Source organism: Poecilia mexicana, unplaced genomic scaffold (assembly GCF_051168715.1).
Source record: "Poecilia mexicana isolate PSO_F unplaced genomic scaffold, ASM5116871v1 scaffold_8, whole genome shotgun sequence".
NCBI classification, from domain to species: domain Eukaryota; kingdom Metazoa; phylum Chordata; class Actinopteri; order Cyprinodontiformes; family Poeciliidae; genus Poecilia; species Poecilia mexicana.
Genome location: NW_028263377.1, coordinates 2,802,192 through 2,819,833, shown reverse-complemented (window position 1 = coordinate 2,819,833; position 17,642 = coordinate 2,802,192). Strand labels below are relative to the sequence as shown.

The following is a 17,642-nucleotide window of genomic DNA, read 5'->3' as shown; positions in this document are numbered from 1 at the left end:
AAATCATTACTGATATAAATTTGTTATAAAAGAATTAATGATTGCACTTTAAAAATTAGGTAACTTTATGTTATTAAAGGTAAAGTTTAAACAGTAATGATTTCTTAGTTAATATCAACTTGTCATAACAAAGACATTTTGAATAATGTCAACTTCGTATTAAAAGTGTCATAATTTACCAAATGACGCTTTATGACAACAGTCATAAATATTCATGAAGGCTTATTCATGTTCATGACATGTGTTATGTCATGTTTATGACAGTGTCATGACAGTCTTATTCACCCCCTTCAAATAAAGTGTTACCAAAACTTTTATTTTTATTCTTTTTATGCTGATGAGTCATAATAAAACAACCTGAACCACAACTATGGGATTTCGGAGCATGAATGGATTCTGCCTGTACCAAATTCACAAACATTGTATGTTGCTAAATTATTATTTTTTATTTCAATTAATTACCTATGGTAATGGTTATTTTATTTTAATCAAGTGTAACAGCGAAAGTCAGATTAAATAAAGTTTAATCTAACTATGAAAACATGCTTTCGATGAGGCAGATGCAGGGCATCGCTAATTCTTTTTACCGATTACTACATCTAATAAAATCCAACAGGTTAAAGTTCTGGAAGTTTGGTTTGAATGCAAAGCAGTATCAGCGGTCCTCCTTATGGCTTTATAACTCAGGAATCAGACCTTTATGGATATCTTTCAACAGTCTTATTATTGTGACACGCATGTTTCAAACTCAAGGTCCAGGGGCCCTGTAACACTGAAGTGTTACAGGGTCACAAGTTTTTATGTGTCCCTCTATCATCTAGAGCAGTGGTCCCCAACCCCCGGCCGCGGACCGGTACCGGTCCGTGAACTAATTAGTACCGGGCCCGCAAGAAATAATTTAATATTTCCGTTTTATGTATTATATTAGTCTGGAGGATCTTTTATTTTGAAAATCTTTTAACCGAATTCTTTGAGTTACCCGGATTCTCGCCCAACACTGAGCCTACAAGCAGCAAAATGAGTAAGGATGGATCAGATGTCTTTGGAAAGCTTCTTTGCAAAGGGGAAAAGGCCCAGAGAAGAGATAAGAGAATGGATTTATCCCGGCCGGACCGGTAGGTGATTCCCACCAGAGGTGAAGCCCGCTCTGCGTAGCATGCGGCGATTGGCTCTCTAATGAGGCAATGAAGCCTTCAAACTGCTTCGCCACGTAGAGATCAAGCACCCTGTGGATATAAGCAACACTTCCGGTGCGATTGTCTCTCATCACTCCCAGATGGGACCTTCTTGTTGCAGAGAAACAAGCTCAAGGCTCCCGTTAGTCATTATCATGAGTGAAAATTTTCACGAAAGTAAAAAGTTCGTTTTTGTGGTGCATCTTTATATTATTTTGAAGGGATATGTAAACGTTACCATAGCGAACAGAGTCAGAGCGTTTGGGCAGTGGTCGAGAGGAGTAGAGCTTGTGAGTCTTAAGTCTGGTTTAGACGGCAAGATTTAAGAATTGTCAGCCGATCTCCAAACCGCTGTGTTAAGGTTTGGAGAAACCTTAACTGTGTTAAGGTTTGGAGAACCTTAACACAGAGGTTAAGGTTCTGTGTTAACCTATCAGCTCTGTGACCACATAGCTGATAAAAGCACAACAGGTTCGATCGGTTCGTTTCTCCAGCAGGAGCAACACACCACACGAACCGATTCCAGTCACGAACATCCTGATTCCAGAGGATAATCCAGTAAAACCCCCAACATACCATATGGGAATTTAGAATGACCAAACACGGATGACGATGTAGAAGCAATAGTGATAGTTTGTGGAGTCATTTTAAGAGATAAAAGATGTAACAAAAAGAAAAGGCGGTGGATAAAAGACGACGGGAGCAGCCGCTCTATCTGCTGCATTATGATTTGGAGGTGACTGTTTTTTCATAGTTAACATTTTTAACTGAATAAACATAAACATATATAATAATGACCTTTACATATAATAAAAAAAACATTTCCACATATCATCTTCAATATCCACCGGACTCTCAGTTGCGCGATATGTCAGCTGTTTGGGATTCCCCTCTGCTCTTAGGGCACGCGCTTTCTGATTGGCTACCTGTCACATTCAACAGGTTGTATTCGCGTTCCCAGTCAGGGAAAACCCCACAGGCTGCGATAAAAGGGCCAAGACAACCCAAAATGGGTATATTCAGGATTTAGCGGGAACACCAACATGCAGAAGCCATATCTGACGGTTAATCCCCCTCCCCCCCACCCTTGCTGCGGCCCAGGTGGGGGCCGCAGAAAAATTGAGAAAATTGATTCTAGCCCTAATTTGAAATATTATTTTATTAATCAAATCAAAACACTTTGCATCTGCATACTGCCAAATTACATCAATGTGAAGAAAAGGTTTAATATTATCCAAATTTAAGAAGTACTCATCGAATCCAGAGACAGCATTTGGCTGTTAATCAGTAGTTTTATCTATACATTCTGTCACAACTGGGCTTTTGTAAACATTCATAATCTTCAGATGGGCCAAAATGCTACAGGGTCTCTTTAATTCAGATGTCTTTCCGGAGCAGATATTAAAAGATGAAATCGGGAGATGATATTTGGTGTATCAATGCTTTGATGGTCACTGCAGCAGCAATGCAGAATAAGAAACACAGAAAATTATCTGCAAAAGATGTATTAGCAAATATTTGTCTCCTCCATATGTTGATATTTTAACTATAACAGCAGAAACATCTTTAATAAGCATGAATGGAGTTTCCGAACTCCATCCACAGAAATACAAAGAAAATTAAAAAAATGCTAAATGTGAGTCAGTGGAAAAAATGGCAATTTATTTTCAAATTAGTTCATCATTAAAATTCACTGCAAGGCACCCTCCGATCGTCCTTACCTTCTCTCATGGACTAGATCCTATGATCGTCCCCTCGGCCGCCGTCGTGCTCCTTTTGACTTTCAGCAACTCCACTCCGATCTAACCGTCCCCATCGTGCCTTCCTTCGGCCTCCATTAGTGGGTCCGGGACCCTTCCTCCTGCGGGTCGCGGATGTCTTCTCTCATCCGCATGGTTCCCTGCTTCACCTCACCTTCGCTTCCCGCGGCAACTCTTCGGCGCTGTCCCCTGCAGAGAGCGCCGGCCGTCTCTACGATCCGCTGTGGCCCCACCGACGCCGGTCGGCTCTTCCCTGCTCGCCTCATCTTGGACTCGCCCCGTTCCCACGGATCGTCTTTCCTTGTTCACCTCCGGATGAACACCGCCATCAGACTGCTTCGCACACTTCCGCATAACCCAGCTCGCAGCTAGCTCTTAGCCTTATCAATCAGCAACCTCACTGTGCCCAATCGGGGGTGTTATCTAGGTAAGACGTACTTGCTCCTGACTAATTCATCTTCTGTTCGCATGATGTCACCGTCAGCGCACCTGTACCAAGCTCATGTTTATCTCGCTGGTCTCGGCAACTTCATGGCAGCATTCACTCGAGGTGTACGTTCGCTGAACTGGGTTTTCAATGTTTTAACATAGAAAAATGTTTATCCATGTTATTCCACCGGGTCCCAGTCGGGGCCGGATAACGCTGAGGAAAAGGCGTCGTGCCCCTCAAACAAACGTCTTGCCCCCTCAAATGAAGCTCGACACAAATAACGGACAGTCTCCCTCATCTGAGGTGGTCTTCTCTCTGCGGTTAGCCGCATCCGAAGCCCTCCGGCCTCTAGTAAATAGCCAATCAGCATTCCAGTATTTAATCCGACCTCACGCAGCGAGATCTCGCTCCCTCCTAACCAGAGGCGGAGCCAGAGGGGGGGCGCAGTGCCCCCCCTGTCATCTCATTGGCCCCTCCAGTCCCCCCCCCCCCCTCCCTGATGATTGACATGTAACAGCACCAGGTCATTCCAGTATGTTATTTGGAATCATTCTAAGCCAACCTAATATCTAAAGAAGAAAAACAATAATAAATATATGAAAAGAAAATGTATAAAACTTTATGTGATTACATAAATAAATAGATTTATATCAGGCAAAATACCAGCCTCCTTTATACTTGTACTCATAAAAACGAGCTGACATTGATCTCCTGGATGTTTCAAATGTGTTGCGCTGTGGTGCAATTCAAAGGCTAAAGCACTTCATACCTGGTGGTTGTAAAACACCAATAAGTTATTTACTGATCCTCCACAAAAAAAAAAAAAAAAAAAAAAAACGAAGAGGGGCCGACAATGTTCGTAGTTTGGAGCAGAGGTTGCGCTAGAGTTTTTTCGTTGTACGTCAAAGAAAAAAATCATTTTATTTCCAATTTGTAGTCATCAAACGAAATATTTAGTATTTCTCTGCGAGACCGTTTTTGAAATCAGGTAACATTTCACGAAATTACGTGATTAGAAGACGGCAGAACTCTGATCATTTCCTGATCCCGTATCACTTCCCTCGGCCTGCGGGAGAAAAACCCCGCAGAAGCGGATCAGCTGCGCTAGAAGCCTCTGGTCCCTTAAAGCGTCCAGATCAGAGATGATTCTCTGACAGATATTGTTCTTAGTATGATTAATAATGAGCTCAGCGATGTTCTCTGTGCGTAAAGTTGAAACTGCCTGCGCACCAAGTGTCAGCTGCGCTTGATCACAGTCTGGACAGAAACCAGCGGACTGCTCTCTGATCTTATCAAGACGAGGGTGAGGAGGGAATCTGACATATTAACTCAGTTAAGTTTTTACTGGTTTTGTTTTTAAAACACCATTAACGTAAGCAGTATATTGTATATTTCCCATCACACATAAAGCAGATAAATGCATCTAACTTGTTCTCCATAGTGACACAAACCACTTACTGTGGCTCAATAACTTATAACAAATGAAATTAAGCGACTCCACTTAAATTACCATTAATTCACCCGCTGCGGTCTGAACGCACAGCTTCACAAATTCTTCCTGGTCGCATCTGCAGAGAAATCTGCTCTGGTTTGGATCTATATGAACCAAACCGAACAATTGAACTCTGCGAGATTTTTTTTTTTTTTTTTTTACCCTGTGCACGGTTCGGGCGTGCGTTTTTACCAGGATTTTTTGCATGGTTTCGCTTCTCCAAAACGGACAGATGTTACGTCTGCCGCGCTCTTTCTGAGCATCGCTCTCCTTCTGGGTGCGGGAGGGTAACATCTTCAACTCCATTTGTTAAAACTGCAGGGCGAATTAAGTTTAATTCTTCGCAGCGGCGGAACCGCGTCCGCATTGGTTGTGCAGCCCACTGCGCATGGATCTAATTAACTTCTGCTCCTTTATTTATTTCCTCAAAATAAACTGCTGGCTCCTCTGTTTAGACTATAAATGGATTAAAACAACGTTGCATTGTCTTTAGTTTTCTCTGTTCTGTACTGGAGACTGGAATTAAAGGCCCCATTTCAACTAAAGGTTTCTAATGAGCTTCCTGACCAAGGTGTCCTGTCCATCACTCTTAAACACGCTGTCAGCTCCCTGTCAGAAAGACGCATTTAGTTCAGTGTCCATGAGATGATATTCAGAAAGGATTTTTTAATTGATTGATTTTAGTTGCCTCTGCGATGAGATCTTTGTCTGTCATGTCTCCATGTGAACCAGTCAAAGGTGTTAATTATAACCTGTCAAATGACAGAAGGGCTTAAAAAAAATAACCAAATATTCAGTTTGGTTATTTTTTTAAATTATATATATATATATATATATATATATATATATATATATATATATATATATATATATATATATATATATATATATATATATGAATATGAAATGGAAATGGGCGAGAGATGAAAACATGGATCTGTTGGAATGCTACTACTCAAGTAACCCTAGTCAGAGGGGCTACATGCAAAGACTGTGGAAGGAATGGCTACTTCGACATCCCCAGTCGGCACTAACTGCCAAACAACTAGTAGCTCAGTGTTCCAACATCTGCAAACGGCAACTGCTATCACAACTTGAGATTGACGAGGTACAACACAAAGGGGAGGAGCCAGGACGCCAGGTCAGAAGGGAGTTAACTACAACTACCCGCCCAGAGACTGGGTATGTAGCCCCAGTAATGAACGAACCATCTGAGCTGAACGAGGCAGCAACTGACCTGAGAGAGAGAATCATGGCCCGAATGAACACCAGACAACCCCAATGCCAATTACAACGGCTGAGTGAAGTACCATCAGAAAGTCTCATTGAAGATGTGAATGCAGCTTTGAGAACGATCCCTACCAACACCATAACTGAAACCAATGAACTGATATACAACTCAGCATCAGTGATCCTTGAGATGCTTGGCTATAAGAGCAACCATGAGACCCAATATCCACCATGGAAAAGACGGTTAGAGGCTAAGATCAAGATAACAAGGAGGGAAGTGAGCCAACTGTCAGAGCTCCAAAGATGTGCAATGAAAAGATCAGTACCTAAGAAGTACAGCCAGATGCCCATACCTGAAGCACTCGAAACTGCCAAACAAAGGCTCCAAGCCTTGGCCAGCCGCCTAAAGAGATACACAAGAGAGAATGAAGCCAGGAGGATTAACCGGCTCTTCTCCACCCAACCAGCTAAAGTGTACTCTCAATGGCAGGGTAATAACAACAGAGCAGACCCACCAACGCTGGAGACTGAACAATACTGGAAAGGCATATGGGAAAGGGAGGCGTCCCACAACAGCAATGCACAGTGGCTAACCTCTCTACGAGAGGACCACAGCAACCTCCCTGAACAAGCCCCGGTAACCATCACTGTGGCAGATGTCCAACAAAGAGTCTCAGGTATGAAAAACTGGACAGCACCAGGGCCTGACATGATCCATGCCTACTGGCTAAAGAAACTCACTGCCCTCCATGAGCGACTGGCAGCTCAACTGAACCAGCTGCTACAAAATGGGACTGATCCTGAATGGTTAACTGAAGGGCACACAATCCTGATCCAGAAGGATCCCTCAAAGGGTTCAGTCCCATCCAACTATCGGCCGATAACCTGTCTCTCTACAACATGGAAGCTCATGTCAGGCATCATAGCAGCTAAGATAAGCGGGCACATGGATAAATACATGAGCACGGCACAGAAAGGCATCGGCTTAAATAGCAGAGGAGCCAAACACCAACTCCTTGTAGACCACACAGTCGCCCGAGACTGCAAAACCCGACACACCAACCTGTGCACCGCTTGGATTGATTACAAGAAAGCTTATGACTCAATGCCACACACTTGGATCATTGAATGCTTAGAGATGTGCAACATCAATAGGACTCTAAGAGCCTTCATTGCAAACTCGATGGGGCTGTGGAAAACCACCCTTAAAGCTAACTGCAAACCACTTGCACAAGTGTCCATCAAATGTGGCATATACCAAGGAGATGCTCTGTCCCCACTGCTGTTCTGCATAGGCCTGAACCCCCTCAGCCAAATCATCAACAAGACTGGCTACGGATACCGACTCAAGAATGGGGCCACAATCAGTCACCTCCTCTACATGGATGACATCAAGTTGTACGCCAAGAGCGAGCGAGACATCGACTCACTGATCCACACCACCAGGATCTACAGCACTGACATTGGGATGTCATTCGGACTAGAGAAGTGTGGCCGGATGGTTACAAAGAGAGGGAAGGTCATCCGCACAGAAGGGGTCTCACTCCCAGAAGGAACAATAGCAGACATAGAGCACAGTTACAAGTACCTGGGAATACCACAAGCAAATGGCAACCTCGATGAGGTCACAAGGAAAGGAGCCACAGCCAAATACCTCCAACGAATAAGGCAAGTCCTGAGAAGCCAGCTCAATGGCAAGAACAAGATCTGTGCAATAAACAGCTATGCCTTACCAGTAATCAGATACCCTGCCGGAATAATTAGCTGGCCAATGGAAGAGATAAAGACCACGGATGTTAAGACTCGGAAACTACTAACCATGCATGGAGGGTTCCACCCCAAATCCAGCACCCTGAGACTGTACACAAGCCATAAGGAAGGAGGCAGAGGACTAGTGAGTGTGAGAGCCACTGTCCAGGATGAAACATCCAAGATCCATAAATACATCAAGGACAAAGCCTCAACGGACGATGTACTTGGCGAATGTCTCAGGCAATGGGGAACAGAGGACGAGGTGCTGGAGGAACCATCATGGGAAGACAAGCCCCTACATGGGATGTACCACCGACAAATAACTGAAGTGGCTGATATCAGGAAATCCTACCAATGGCTGGAGAAAGCTGGACTCAAGGACAGCACAGAGGCCCTCATCCTGGCCGCCCAGGAACAGGCCCTAAACACCAGAGCAATAGAGGCTCAGATCTACCACACCAGACAAGACCCAAGGTGTAGGTTGTGCAAGGAGGCCTCTGAGACAGTCCAGCACATAACAGCAGGGTGCAAGATGCTGGCAGGGACAGCGTACATGGAATGACATAACCAAGTGGCGGGCATAGTGTACAGGAACATCTGTGCCGAATATGGACTGGAAGCCCCGAGGTCAAAGTGGGGAACACCCCCAAAGGTGGTGGAGAATGACCGAGCTAAGATCCTGTGGGACTTCCAGATCCAGACAGACAAGATGGTAATGGCAAACCAACCGGACATTGTGGTGGTGGATAAAGAACAGAGGAAAGCCGTTGTGGTGGATGTAGCAATACCAAGTGACCACAACATCAGGAAAAAGGAGCATGAGAAACTGGAGAAATACCAGGGCCTCAGAGAGGAACTGGAGAAGGCCTGGAAGGTGAAGACCACAGTGGTGCCTGTGGTCATCGGGGCCCTCGGGGCAGTCACCCCCAAACTGGAGCAGTGGCTCAAACAGATCCCAGGAACAACATCAGACATCTCAGTCCAGAAATGTGCAGTTCTAGGCACAGCCAAGATACTGCGCAGAACCCTCAAGCTCCCAGGCCTCTGGTAGAGGACCCGAGCTCAGAGGATGAAAGAGACCACCCACGGAGGGTGAGAGGGGAATTTTTTTATATATATATCAACTAGATAGATATATAGATGTGCGCACACACATTTAAAATTTTGCCCCCCCCCCAGAGGTATTCCTGCGCCCCCCCCCCCTTGGCTCCCCCAACCTTAAAAGTCTAGCTCCGCCACTGCTCCTAACGGGAAACGACCCACTTGCCAGCAATGGAGATTTTCTGTCACTATTATCCAAATAGTAACATACAGGGAAGGAGCACCATGTTTCTACTCCCAACTGTTTAAGAAGTCGCTTTCCAGTTCTCGCGCTGACATTCAGAGTATTATATGACAAAGTCCGAATTTTGGTTGAGTGGTTTTGTGTTTGGTAAGGTTTTTCCTCGTTCTGGGCTTTGTAATTCCATGTTCGTGAAAAGTGCTTTCTATGTAATCTTCCCGTTATTCCGTATGAATTGCATACAGCAAAAGCGTGTCCTCTGTCGCTGTTTCCTCAGCATTTAACTGTTTAATCCGTTAAGCGGCTTTTCCGAGCCGTCTTTAAACATAACAGGAGTGCTACGACCCACACGCCCGGTTTATACTCGTGCATCAGTAGCGGGGGCCTGATGCTGCCTACGTGAGCTGGGCAGGTGTGTTAGATTCATGCAGCAAAACGGCATAACGCAAAGAACTTTGTACTCCCACCCCCCCATTTTAACTGACAGTTTCGTAATGCATTTGGACGCAGGTAATGTCAGCTCAAAGACGACTAGCTATTAGCAATACAGCACTTAAGCTCGTTAACAAGTAAACTCTTCTGGAGCTGGGACTGTTTGTCTCTTAATGTATTTCGCCTTCAACCTCAGCCGCTCGTTCGCAGCTGTCCGCTGGCCTTGTAATTGCAGCACCATTTTTCTTTTACGTGTCATGTGACTTGTTGAAGGGATTATTTTCAAAGGTTTATATGAAATGAACAAAATCCAACCGAATTCTATGCAATTTTTTTTTAACAATTTCCTTTGTTTGTTACTATGCCTGCCCCGGGCGGAGAGGATCAGCTGATAAAAACCAGCTGGTCACCTCATGCTGCTACAACCGCAGCCGGTATCGCCAACAGAGCAACAATGCCGCAGGAACGCATGGTCATGCATAGTTCGCTACGCGCCCAGATAGCACAGAATGATTGAAACAACATTGAATCAATGTCAGCCAGAAACATTGAATCAACGTTGAACGCTGACATTGAAACAACATTGAAAGTGGTCGGTGACTTGTATGTTGAATCAACGTTAGGGTTTCAACCATAACTGACATTATATCAATGTTGATTCAACCATCATCTGTATGTCAACTTGTATGCATATTTGTGTTGATAGTACATTGAATCAGTTATGAATCAATGTTGATTCTACATTATATCAATGTTGAGTCAACCATCATCTGAACGTGGATCTGCATCCGGATTTCTGTTGATTCTACATTGAATCAATGTTGATTCAACACTCATTTGACTGTGGTTCTGCACACATATTTCCGTTGATTCTACATTGAATCAATGTTGATTAAATACTCATTTGACTGTGGTTCTGCACACATATTTCCGTTGATTCTACATTGAATCAATGTTGATTAAACACTCATTTGACTGTGGTTCTGCACACATATTTCCGTTGATTCTACATTGAATCAATGTTGATTCAACACTCATCTGAACGTGGATCTGCATCCGGAATTGTCTTGATTCTACATTGAATCAATGTTGCTTCGACAGTCATCTGACTGTGGTTCTGCACACATATGTCGGTTGATTCTACGTTTAATCAATGTTGATTCAACACTCATCTGAACGTGGATCTGCATCCGGAATTGTCTTGATTCTACATTGAATCAATGTTGCTTCGACAGTCATCTGACTGTGGTTCTGCACACATATGTCGGTTGATTCTACGTTTAATCAATGTTGATTCAACACTCATCTGAACGTGGATCTGCATCCGGAATTGTCTTGATTCTACATTGAATCAATGTTGCTTCGACAGTCATCTGACTGTGGTTCTGCACACATATGTCGGTTGATTCTACGTTTAATCAATGTTGATTCAACACTCATCTGAACGTGGATCTGCATCCGGAATTGTCTTGATTCTACATTGAATCAATGTTGATTCAACAGTCATTCGACTGTGGTTCTGCACACATATTTCGGTTGATTCTACATTGAATATGTTAGGAATCAACGTTGATTCAACCTTCATCTGAACGTGGTTCTGCACGCACATTTGTGTTGATTCTGCATTCAATCAATGTTTATTCAACCATCATAACCATCATCCTGAAATAAACCACATAAAAATACCATGGCATTGCTTAAATATTTTATTTAATTTCAGTCTTCTGGCCGTCCCTTTGGTTGCCTTTCAATGCCTCCCTCCCGGTCTGGTGCATAGCGAAACCATTTCTTTACTGTTTCGCTGTAATTTTGATCAGTTAGGCCTGGTTCGAATTGACGAGCAGCAACTGAAAGACACAAAAGAACATCATTACGACAGAGGGTATCTCACATAAAATTTCTTATTATCCCCTACCCTCACTTTGTTTAGATTCTGATTCACCAACAGTCTCATTTCCTACAATTAAAATTCAAAGCCCTTTTCCAGTAGAGGAAGCTCACCTAATATGCACTCTTGCAGGATTGTGTCCTTGAATGGCTTTTTACTCTGGGAATGCCTATGTTTCTTCCCAGCCCAGTTGAACTGACTTGCCAGGGCATTTCTCATACAAGTTGTCAACATTCTTCTTATCATGTTGGCTGAATTGGTGCCTCCTACTAGAGCCAGTCGAGCAATTTACATCAGAGACAAGTACATGAAGGCATAGCATTACACAGCAGCATTATATCATGTAAATTAAAAACACAGCAGAGACATAACCTTGTTTTGATACTGTATTTATGCTTATGCACTGATATTCCACTCCATAGTGTTCATTCATGGTCATGGATATTAGCGTTATTAACCATCCTGGTCCCAATTTGGGTTAGGTCAAAATTTAAATCATCTATGTGAATAATTGCAAAATGTTTCATAAATAGCACATCTACAAGCTCTGTGACATGTTCAGAACTTGTAGATTACAATTTGTGTTCAAGTAGCTAAAGAGCTAACATTTTGCCCTTAGAAAAAGATTCACACTGACATAATCTACATTGATGCTGATCAGTCTTTCAAATGAATTACCATCTTTTGACGCACTGTCTCTTCAATCAGTAATGACTCTGCTTTACTGAAATCTTCTTCACTTTCAATTGGCAGCTGGAAGGGGAGTACAAGGTTTGCTGGTCCTTGTGTGCTACCTGGTGTAATGTTACTCTGAGCCAAATTGTTCTTAATGAATTGGACATCTCTGGATAGATCCTTCACAATCACAAGAGCTTCAGCAAGCATCGATGTCATCTTATGGATAGCGAGGTCTTCAGGAGAACATTAAAAATCTTTAAGTGCAACATCAAAATAACCTGAAAATGACACATTACAAATACATTATGTCCAATAGACTTGCCTCTCAAAAGCTGCCCATTATTGCTGGCCCTTTGTGTGGTTGCATCTGCAAAACACAAATATTCATGCACAGAAGTTTAAAGGTTAGGTGCCAAAATGACACCGACTTTCTTTAGGTGTGAAATGTTTCCTACAGATCTTTTATAGATAAGGACATTTCTGCATCTAATCAGGAGAGAACTCTGATGAGTGGAATACACAAGATCACAATGGCAAAAAGAAAATACTGTCAGGGCTTTGTGTTATGTTTGCCTTTAAAAAATAATGCATAAGTGTCAAAGCATTTAAAGAGTTGGTGTCATTGCTCACACAGATGTGAGCAATGACCACAGTTCAAATATAGACACAACCTCACACATTCAGATCACAAAATGTCTACAAATGTTGGATGACTGTCTTGATACCTTCGAAACCTTGATTAGGCGCTGAATCCAATACATCATTCTGGTCGGAGTTTGCTTTTAAGTGAATAAGAAATGCAAAAACTTAGCTAAAGTGAATTCATTAGTCAACACAGATCACTGTATATGTATGTAGTAAAGTGGGTTACTCTGTGATATATCCAATGGCAGCCTATTTTGTGCACATTGTGAGAGACCAGGGCGATGGTTATACTGCCTTGAGCTGCATCCAGACAACCCTGTAGATATAGTTACATTTCGCAATAGTTTACAAGTGTAAACACAAGATACATAATCTAAATGTTTGATCAAACTAACTAATTAGCCAGAATCACTAAGATACCCATCACTATTACTGAAAGAGTACAGTATCATACCAATACTTGTACTTTGTCGCTGTGGATTCTGCAACTTGTGGTACTGGACACAGTGGGCTGTAGCAAAACCTGGCATCTCAGCTTGAACACAAAGTAGGAAATACACAAAGCAGTGAGGTTATTACTGTAACCTTCCATATGAGAAAATGTGAGACTTACATTCAGCTGACTGCTCTATATTTAAAGCATTGCTTTGACATCACAGTCTTATGAGACTGCTTGACGACTCACCATTAAGAACTTCATCAGCTAGTGATTGTTGGTAGTTGCTAGCAACAAGATCTACTAAGAAAAATAGGAAATAATTAAGAGCTAAAACTATACACAATTAGTTTTAGCTCTAAGTGCTAAAACTATACACAATTTCAGCAAGAAACACAATTTCAATCAAATTAAAATGTCCTTTTATTGGTACACTGTTATATGTAATTTCTTTTTTGACTGTGTAGAAGTGAGCATAGTGTCAATATAAAGGAAACAATACCTGGACATCCAACATCAGGTGGTTTGGCAAAACGCTTTCTTTTTGCACTGCTACTCTGATGGTCTTCAGAATCAGAATGCATAAACTGCTGATTTGGCCTACAAAACATTATGATAATACACTATATGAATATTACAACTGTAGTTAAGATACTACACTTATTAGTCAAGGCTACCGTCTGAATACATGGACACTCTGGCCACTTTGAGCCATCCTTTTAGCAGTGGTTGTTATTTTCTAGTTGCAACGCCCTAGGGAAAGTTATCACTGTGATAAAGTTAGTAATGTACCTGGATATTCTTTTTTGGCGGATAGCTCCTTCATCATGAGATTCAATTTCAGATGTTGGACACATTGTGGTGTTATATTTTGTCTCTCGTTTTTTCGCCTCATCAAGGGTCTCTGTAAAGAGCAGAGGGTAAATGCCAATTTGCATGTCTGCAGTCCAGTGCAGAACTACCCTAACAGCTCCTTCCCAACTCCCAAAAAACAGAACAATCACACCTGTGTGAAGCGCTACTATCATACATCATCTCATTCTGGCCAATCACTATTTGCCTCCTCACATTTGTCTTCTCTGATTTTACATACACAAAACATCTCAGCTGGACCTCTGAGGTACCAGCGCTTTATTATAATTATATATATTGTTTACTTGGTTTAATGTAGCCTCCTAAACAAACTTTTGCATCTGTAATGTCATGTCCCAATAGATAAACATACTTGAAAAGAAGAAAATATTGAGCTGATTTATCTATAACATGACAGCACGACTGTGTAGAACAGCTGTGCATGTGTTGCACCAGTTACTCACCACACGTAATGAGGACTCGTACATCCGTATAGGTGATCCATTTGTCGTCTGGTTGCATTCCGTCTCGAAGGGCTTTCTTGAGTGTTATGTGTTTTGGGGGCCATAACAGCGTCTGTTCCTCAGCTTTAAACCAGCTCTCTAGAACTACTGCTGTCCCACCATTTGGGAACTGTACAACTGACCACAGTGCCTCTCTACTCATCTTCGAAGGGCTAGGGATGAAATGAGAACTACTCATGATATCTCCTTACAGGTCATCCCCATTTCACTCTTCAAAGCCAAAGTGCACTACAGACATTGTAGTTTTTGGCCAGTCAAACATGTTATTTGCACAGGTAAGAATTAGATAAATGTTATTTTTAGGTAATTTATGCCATGATATACATCTCAGTTACAGATACTGCACTTTGGCAGGGCAGCATGACTATGCTAAATGAAGTAGTGGTATTACAATGGCACCATCCATGTCTGGACAGAGAAGGCATTTGCGCTTGATAGAGGCCAGTCCAACTACCCCTATATTTTCTTTCAAGCCACTGACTTTGTATGTGCCAATGTATGATGATTCACAGGGATACATGTAATATGGCTGTTTGTGTCCGTACATTCTGACGATTATATATGTATCCTCTTCTGATTTAATAATATTCTCTATTAATGCAAATCCATCTCCAACTTCAACACAATTGTCTCCTTTCTTTGTGGACAAAGTAAACCGATGAGTGGAGACCTTCCTGTACTGTTGTGAAGAAATAAACTGTGTGGGGACTGGACCATCAATGTGGATGTTAAGCAACTTTGGATAATCTCTAGAACATGTGGGTCCAACATGTGAGGTTTCAGACAACCTTTTAACTACCTGTTGTAGTGTCTGATGTGGCTTGCGTAGAAGATGCTTAATTTGACCAAGACAATTCTCAAAAGGAAATCCTGATATATTATCTAGATTGCCGAACCTCCTGTATTCTTCAGCCAAATGAGTAAGCTGGTGTATATTGTACACAATTTCATCTTTTCCATATAATTCCCCAAAGTGTTCAACAAAAGCAACCATCAACTTTTGTGCAAAGGCTAACATTTCCTCAGATATACTAGGGGACAGCAACATGTACATTCCAACGGAAAACAACATAAAATTGTCATACAGCTCACTGGGGAGTGAATCCTTCAAAACAACAGGACCCCAATATAACATGAAGGATCGGAACTCAGTAGCTTTCCACCGATCTATCTCCGACAGTCCCCTTGGTTTACGGTTAAACTCAGAAGGCGTGTAGAAACGTAGCTTTAGGAGTTTATCTGAAATGCCTGCTGCAGTTTGGGAAGGAAACTTTGTTGCTAAATGTTTCCCCTTTAACCATATATGAAGCATTTTCCTTGTAACTCCGAGACAACAGACATGCATGTAATCTGGTGGAAACATAGAAACCATCTTAACTAAACCAGATAAAGGGCTCTTTCCAATGTGATGTTCCTCATCAACCATGTCAGAGAAACTGGAGTCTGTCCTAAGTTTATGCTTTGTTTCAGGAAATGTCATTTTATTCATCCATACACCCTCCTGAAAGCATTTGTCACAACCTGAATAGCCATTGAATCCTTTGACCTGCTTAATATAAGCTCTTGCCGGCGCATCACAAATAAAGGCAGAAATTTCTACATTAAATTGCTTACCATTATAAATAATGCCATTACACAATACATTCTGAAGATCTTTGACAAACTGAGCCAGGTACTCAAAAACACTCACTGGCTTGCTTAGACCACAAAAAATGCCTACAACAAATGGGGACTTTGTGTAGTCACATGTCAGACATCCAAGTATGGGCCAAAACTGAAGTTTGGAACTTTTAAATAAAGGTAAGCCATCTATATTAAACTGGATATTAATAGTAGTCATAGTTGATGGTACACACAAACATGCCAACCGTGAAAGCACCCCTTTGACTATTCCAAAATGATAATAATCTCCCCCTTGAATTGTAGTGATGGGCACATTTCTGGGTGTTCCAAGCAATGTTCTCCCATCTTTTGGTAGGGTAGGGTGAAACATTGTCAAAATAGACAGCAAAGATGACAGTGCAACCAGAGAGATTGAATAGGATGTTGCCCAATACTTTAAACTTATCCTGAGCAAATCATTATTGTCATCACTGTCAAGCTCATCCTCCACTATACTTTCAAAATGTGCTTCTGACTCACCTGGCAAGTCAGTATTTTCATTCACAGCACTGATAGTTAGTCGTCTGTTTAGTGGCAAGTCTGAAATATCTTGAAAAGGTAGTACATCCAACCTGCACTGACAAGAGGCTGCAACATGATATTTCTTCTGTTTCTTCCTTGGATTAGCATTAACTATTAACTTATACTCGGTGAGGATTTGCTGCTCTGTCTCTTTCAATAATTTGTTAACTCTACGTCTTTTAGCCCGAGAAGAAGCCGACATCTTAAAGAGTGTGGTGGTGCTTTACTCTAATGTAGACAAACTGCACCTGTTTACCTACAATTGTCTTCTTTCTTTAAAGCTGTTATATTTAAATATAGCTGGAAAAATAAAAAAAGGAGATGAAGAGATTCAGAATAAAATGCTGCATTTTAATATGCAAGATGAAACAAGCCGAAACATATTTGTACAATTAGATCCATATCAAGAAAGGCAATTATTATAATGCGAAAGTTACTGTTCATTTTAAAATACCAGCATAAGCAAATGCCTCACTATAGCAGGACCAAGCATCCTGAGACCTCACAAAGTGTACAACCCAACTTTAGTGTTATCAAAATCTGATTTAAAGTTAGTTTTTCAACATAATTATGCCATCACTGCTTATTTCCCTACCAAGCTGCAACTTAAGCGCAACACAATGCAGTTGGTTTATAATAAATAGGTTAAGATCAAGGTAGATTGGCCACACTTACCACAAAAGTGCTGGGGGTTGAATAATTAAATTCAGAAACAGGTTGCACCAATCCTGCTGCAAAGGGGCTATGTGGTTGGGACATACCAGTCATGAAATGGGGGAGGTGGACCACCTAACTCCTTTTAGTGACTTCTATGTGTTTTTGTGTCAACATATCACACATACATAGTCAGTCATAACATTTACAGACAAGTAAGAAGATGTA

General features: G+C 41.8%; 2 protein-coding genes across 2 annotated transcripts; both read right to left on the bottom strand.

Moving 5' to 3' along the window:
• Positions 1–11,269: 11,269 nt before the first annotated feature.
• Positions 11,270–14,754, bottom strand: LOC106912567 (uncharacterized). Its single transcript, XM_088007910.1, has 11 exons — positions 14,517–14,754; positions 13,993–14,104; positions 13,703–13,800; positions 13,450–13,503; positions 13,219–13,299; positions 12,991–13,080; positions 12,845–12,898; positions 12,442–12,486; positions 12,120–12,352; positions 11,555–11,729; positions 11,270–11,400 (listed from the first exon to the last, which is right to left on the bottom strand). Exons 1-11 carry the CDS (start codon positions 14,752–14,754, stop codon positions 11,270–11,272), a joined length of 1,311 nt encoding a protein of 436 aa, XP_087864036.1.
• Positions 14,755–14,933: 179 nt separating this feature from the next.
• LOC148157884 (uncharacterized) lies at positions 14,934–17,117 on the bottom strand. The gene has a single exon (XM_088007909.1). The coding sequence runs from the start codon at positions 16,960–16,962 to the stop codon at positions 14,941–14,943; it is 2,022 nt and encodes a 673-aa protein (XP_087864035.1). The 5' UTR covers positions 16,963–17,117; the 3' UTR covers positions 14,934–14,940.
• Between the last annotated feature and the right edge of the window lie 525 nt (positions 17,118–17,642).

What these genes read in the sequence shown, in the direction of transcription:
- LOC106912567 (XM_088007910.1), bottom strand. Translation starts at nt 14,754, where the DNA reads ATGAGTAGTTCTCATTTCATCCCTAGCCCTTCGAAGATGAGTAGAGAG. An exon ending in GCGACAAAGTACAAGTATTG is followed by an intron (nt 13,081 to 13,218) that starts GTATGATACTGT and finishes CTATATCTACAG; the next exon opens with GGTTGTCTGGATGCAGCTCA. An exon ending in GCCATTGGATATATCACAGA is followed by an intron (nt 12,899 to 12,990) that starts GTAACCCACTTT and finishes TTCACTTAAAAG; the next exon opens with CAAACTCCGACCAGAATGAT.
- LOC148157884 (XM_088007909.1), bottom strand. Translation starts at nt 16,962, where the DNA reads ATGTCGGCTTCTTCTCGGGCTAAAAGACGTAGAGTTAACAAATTATTG.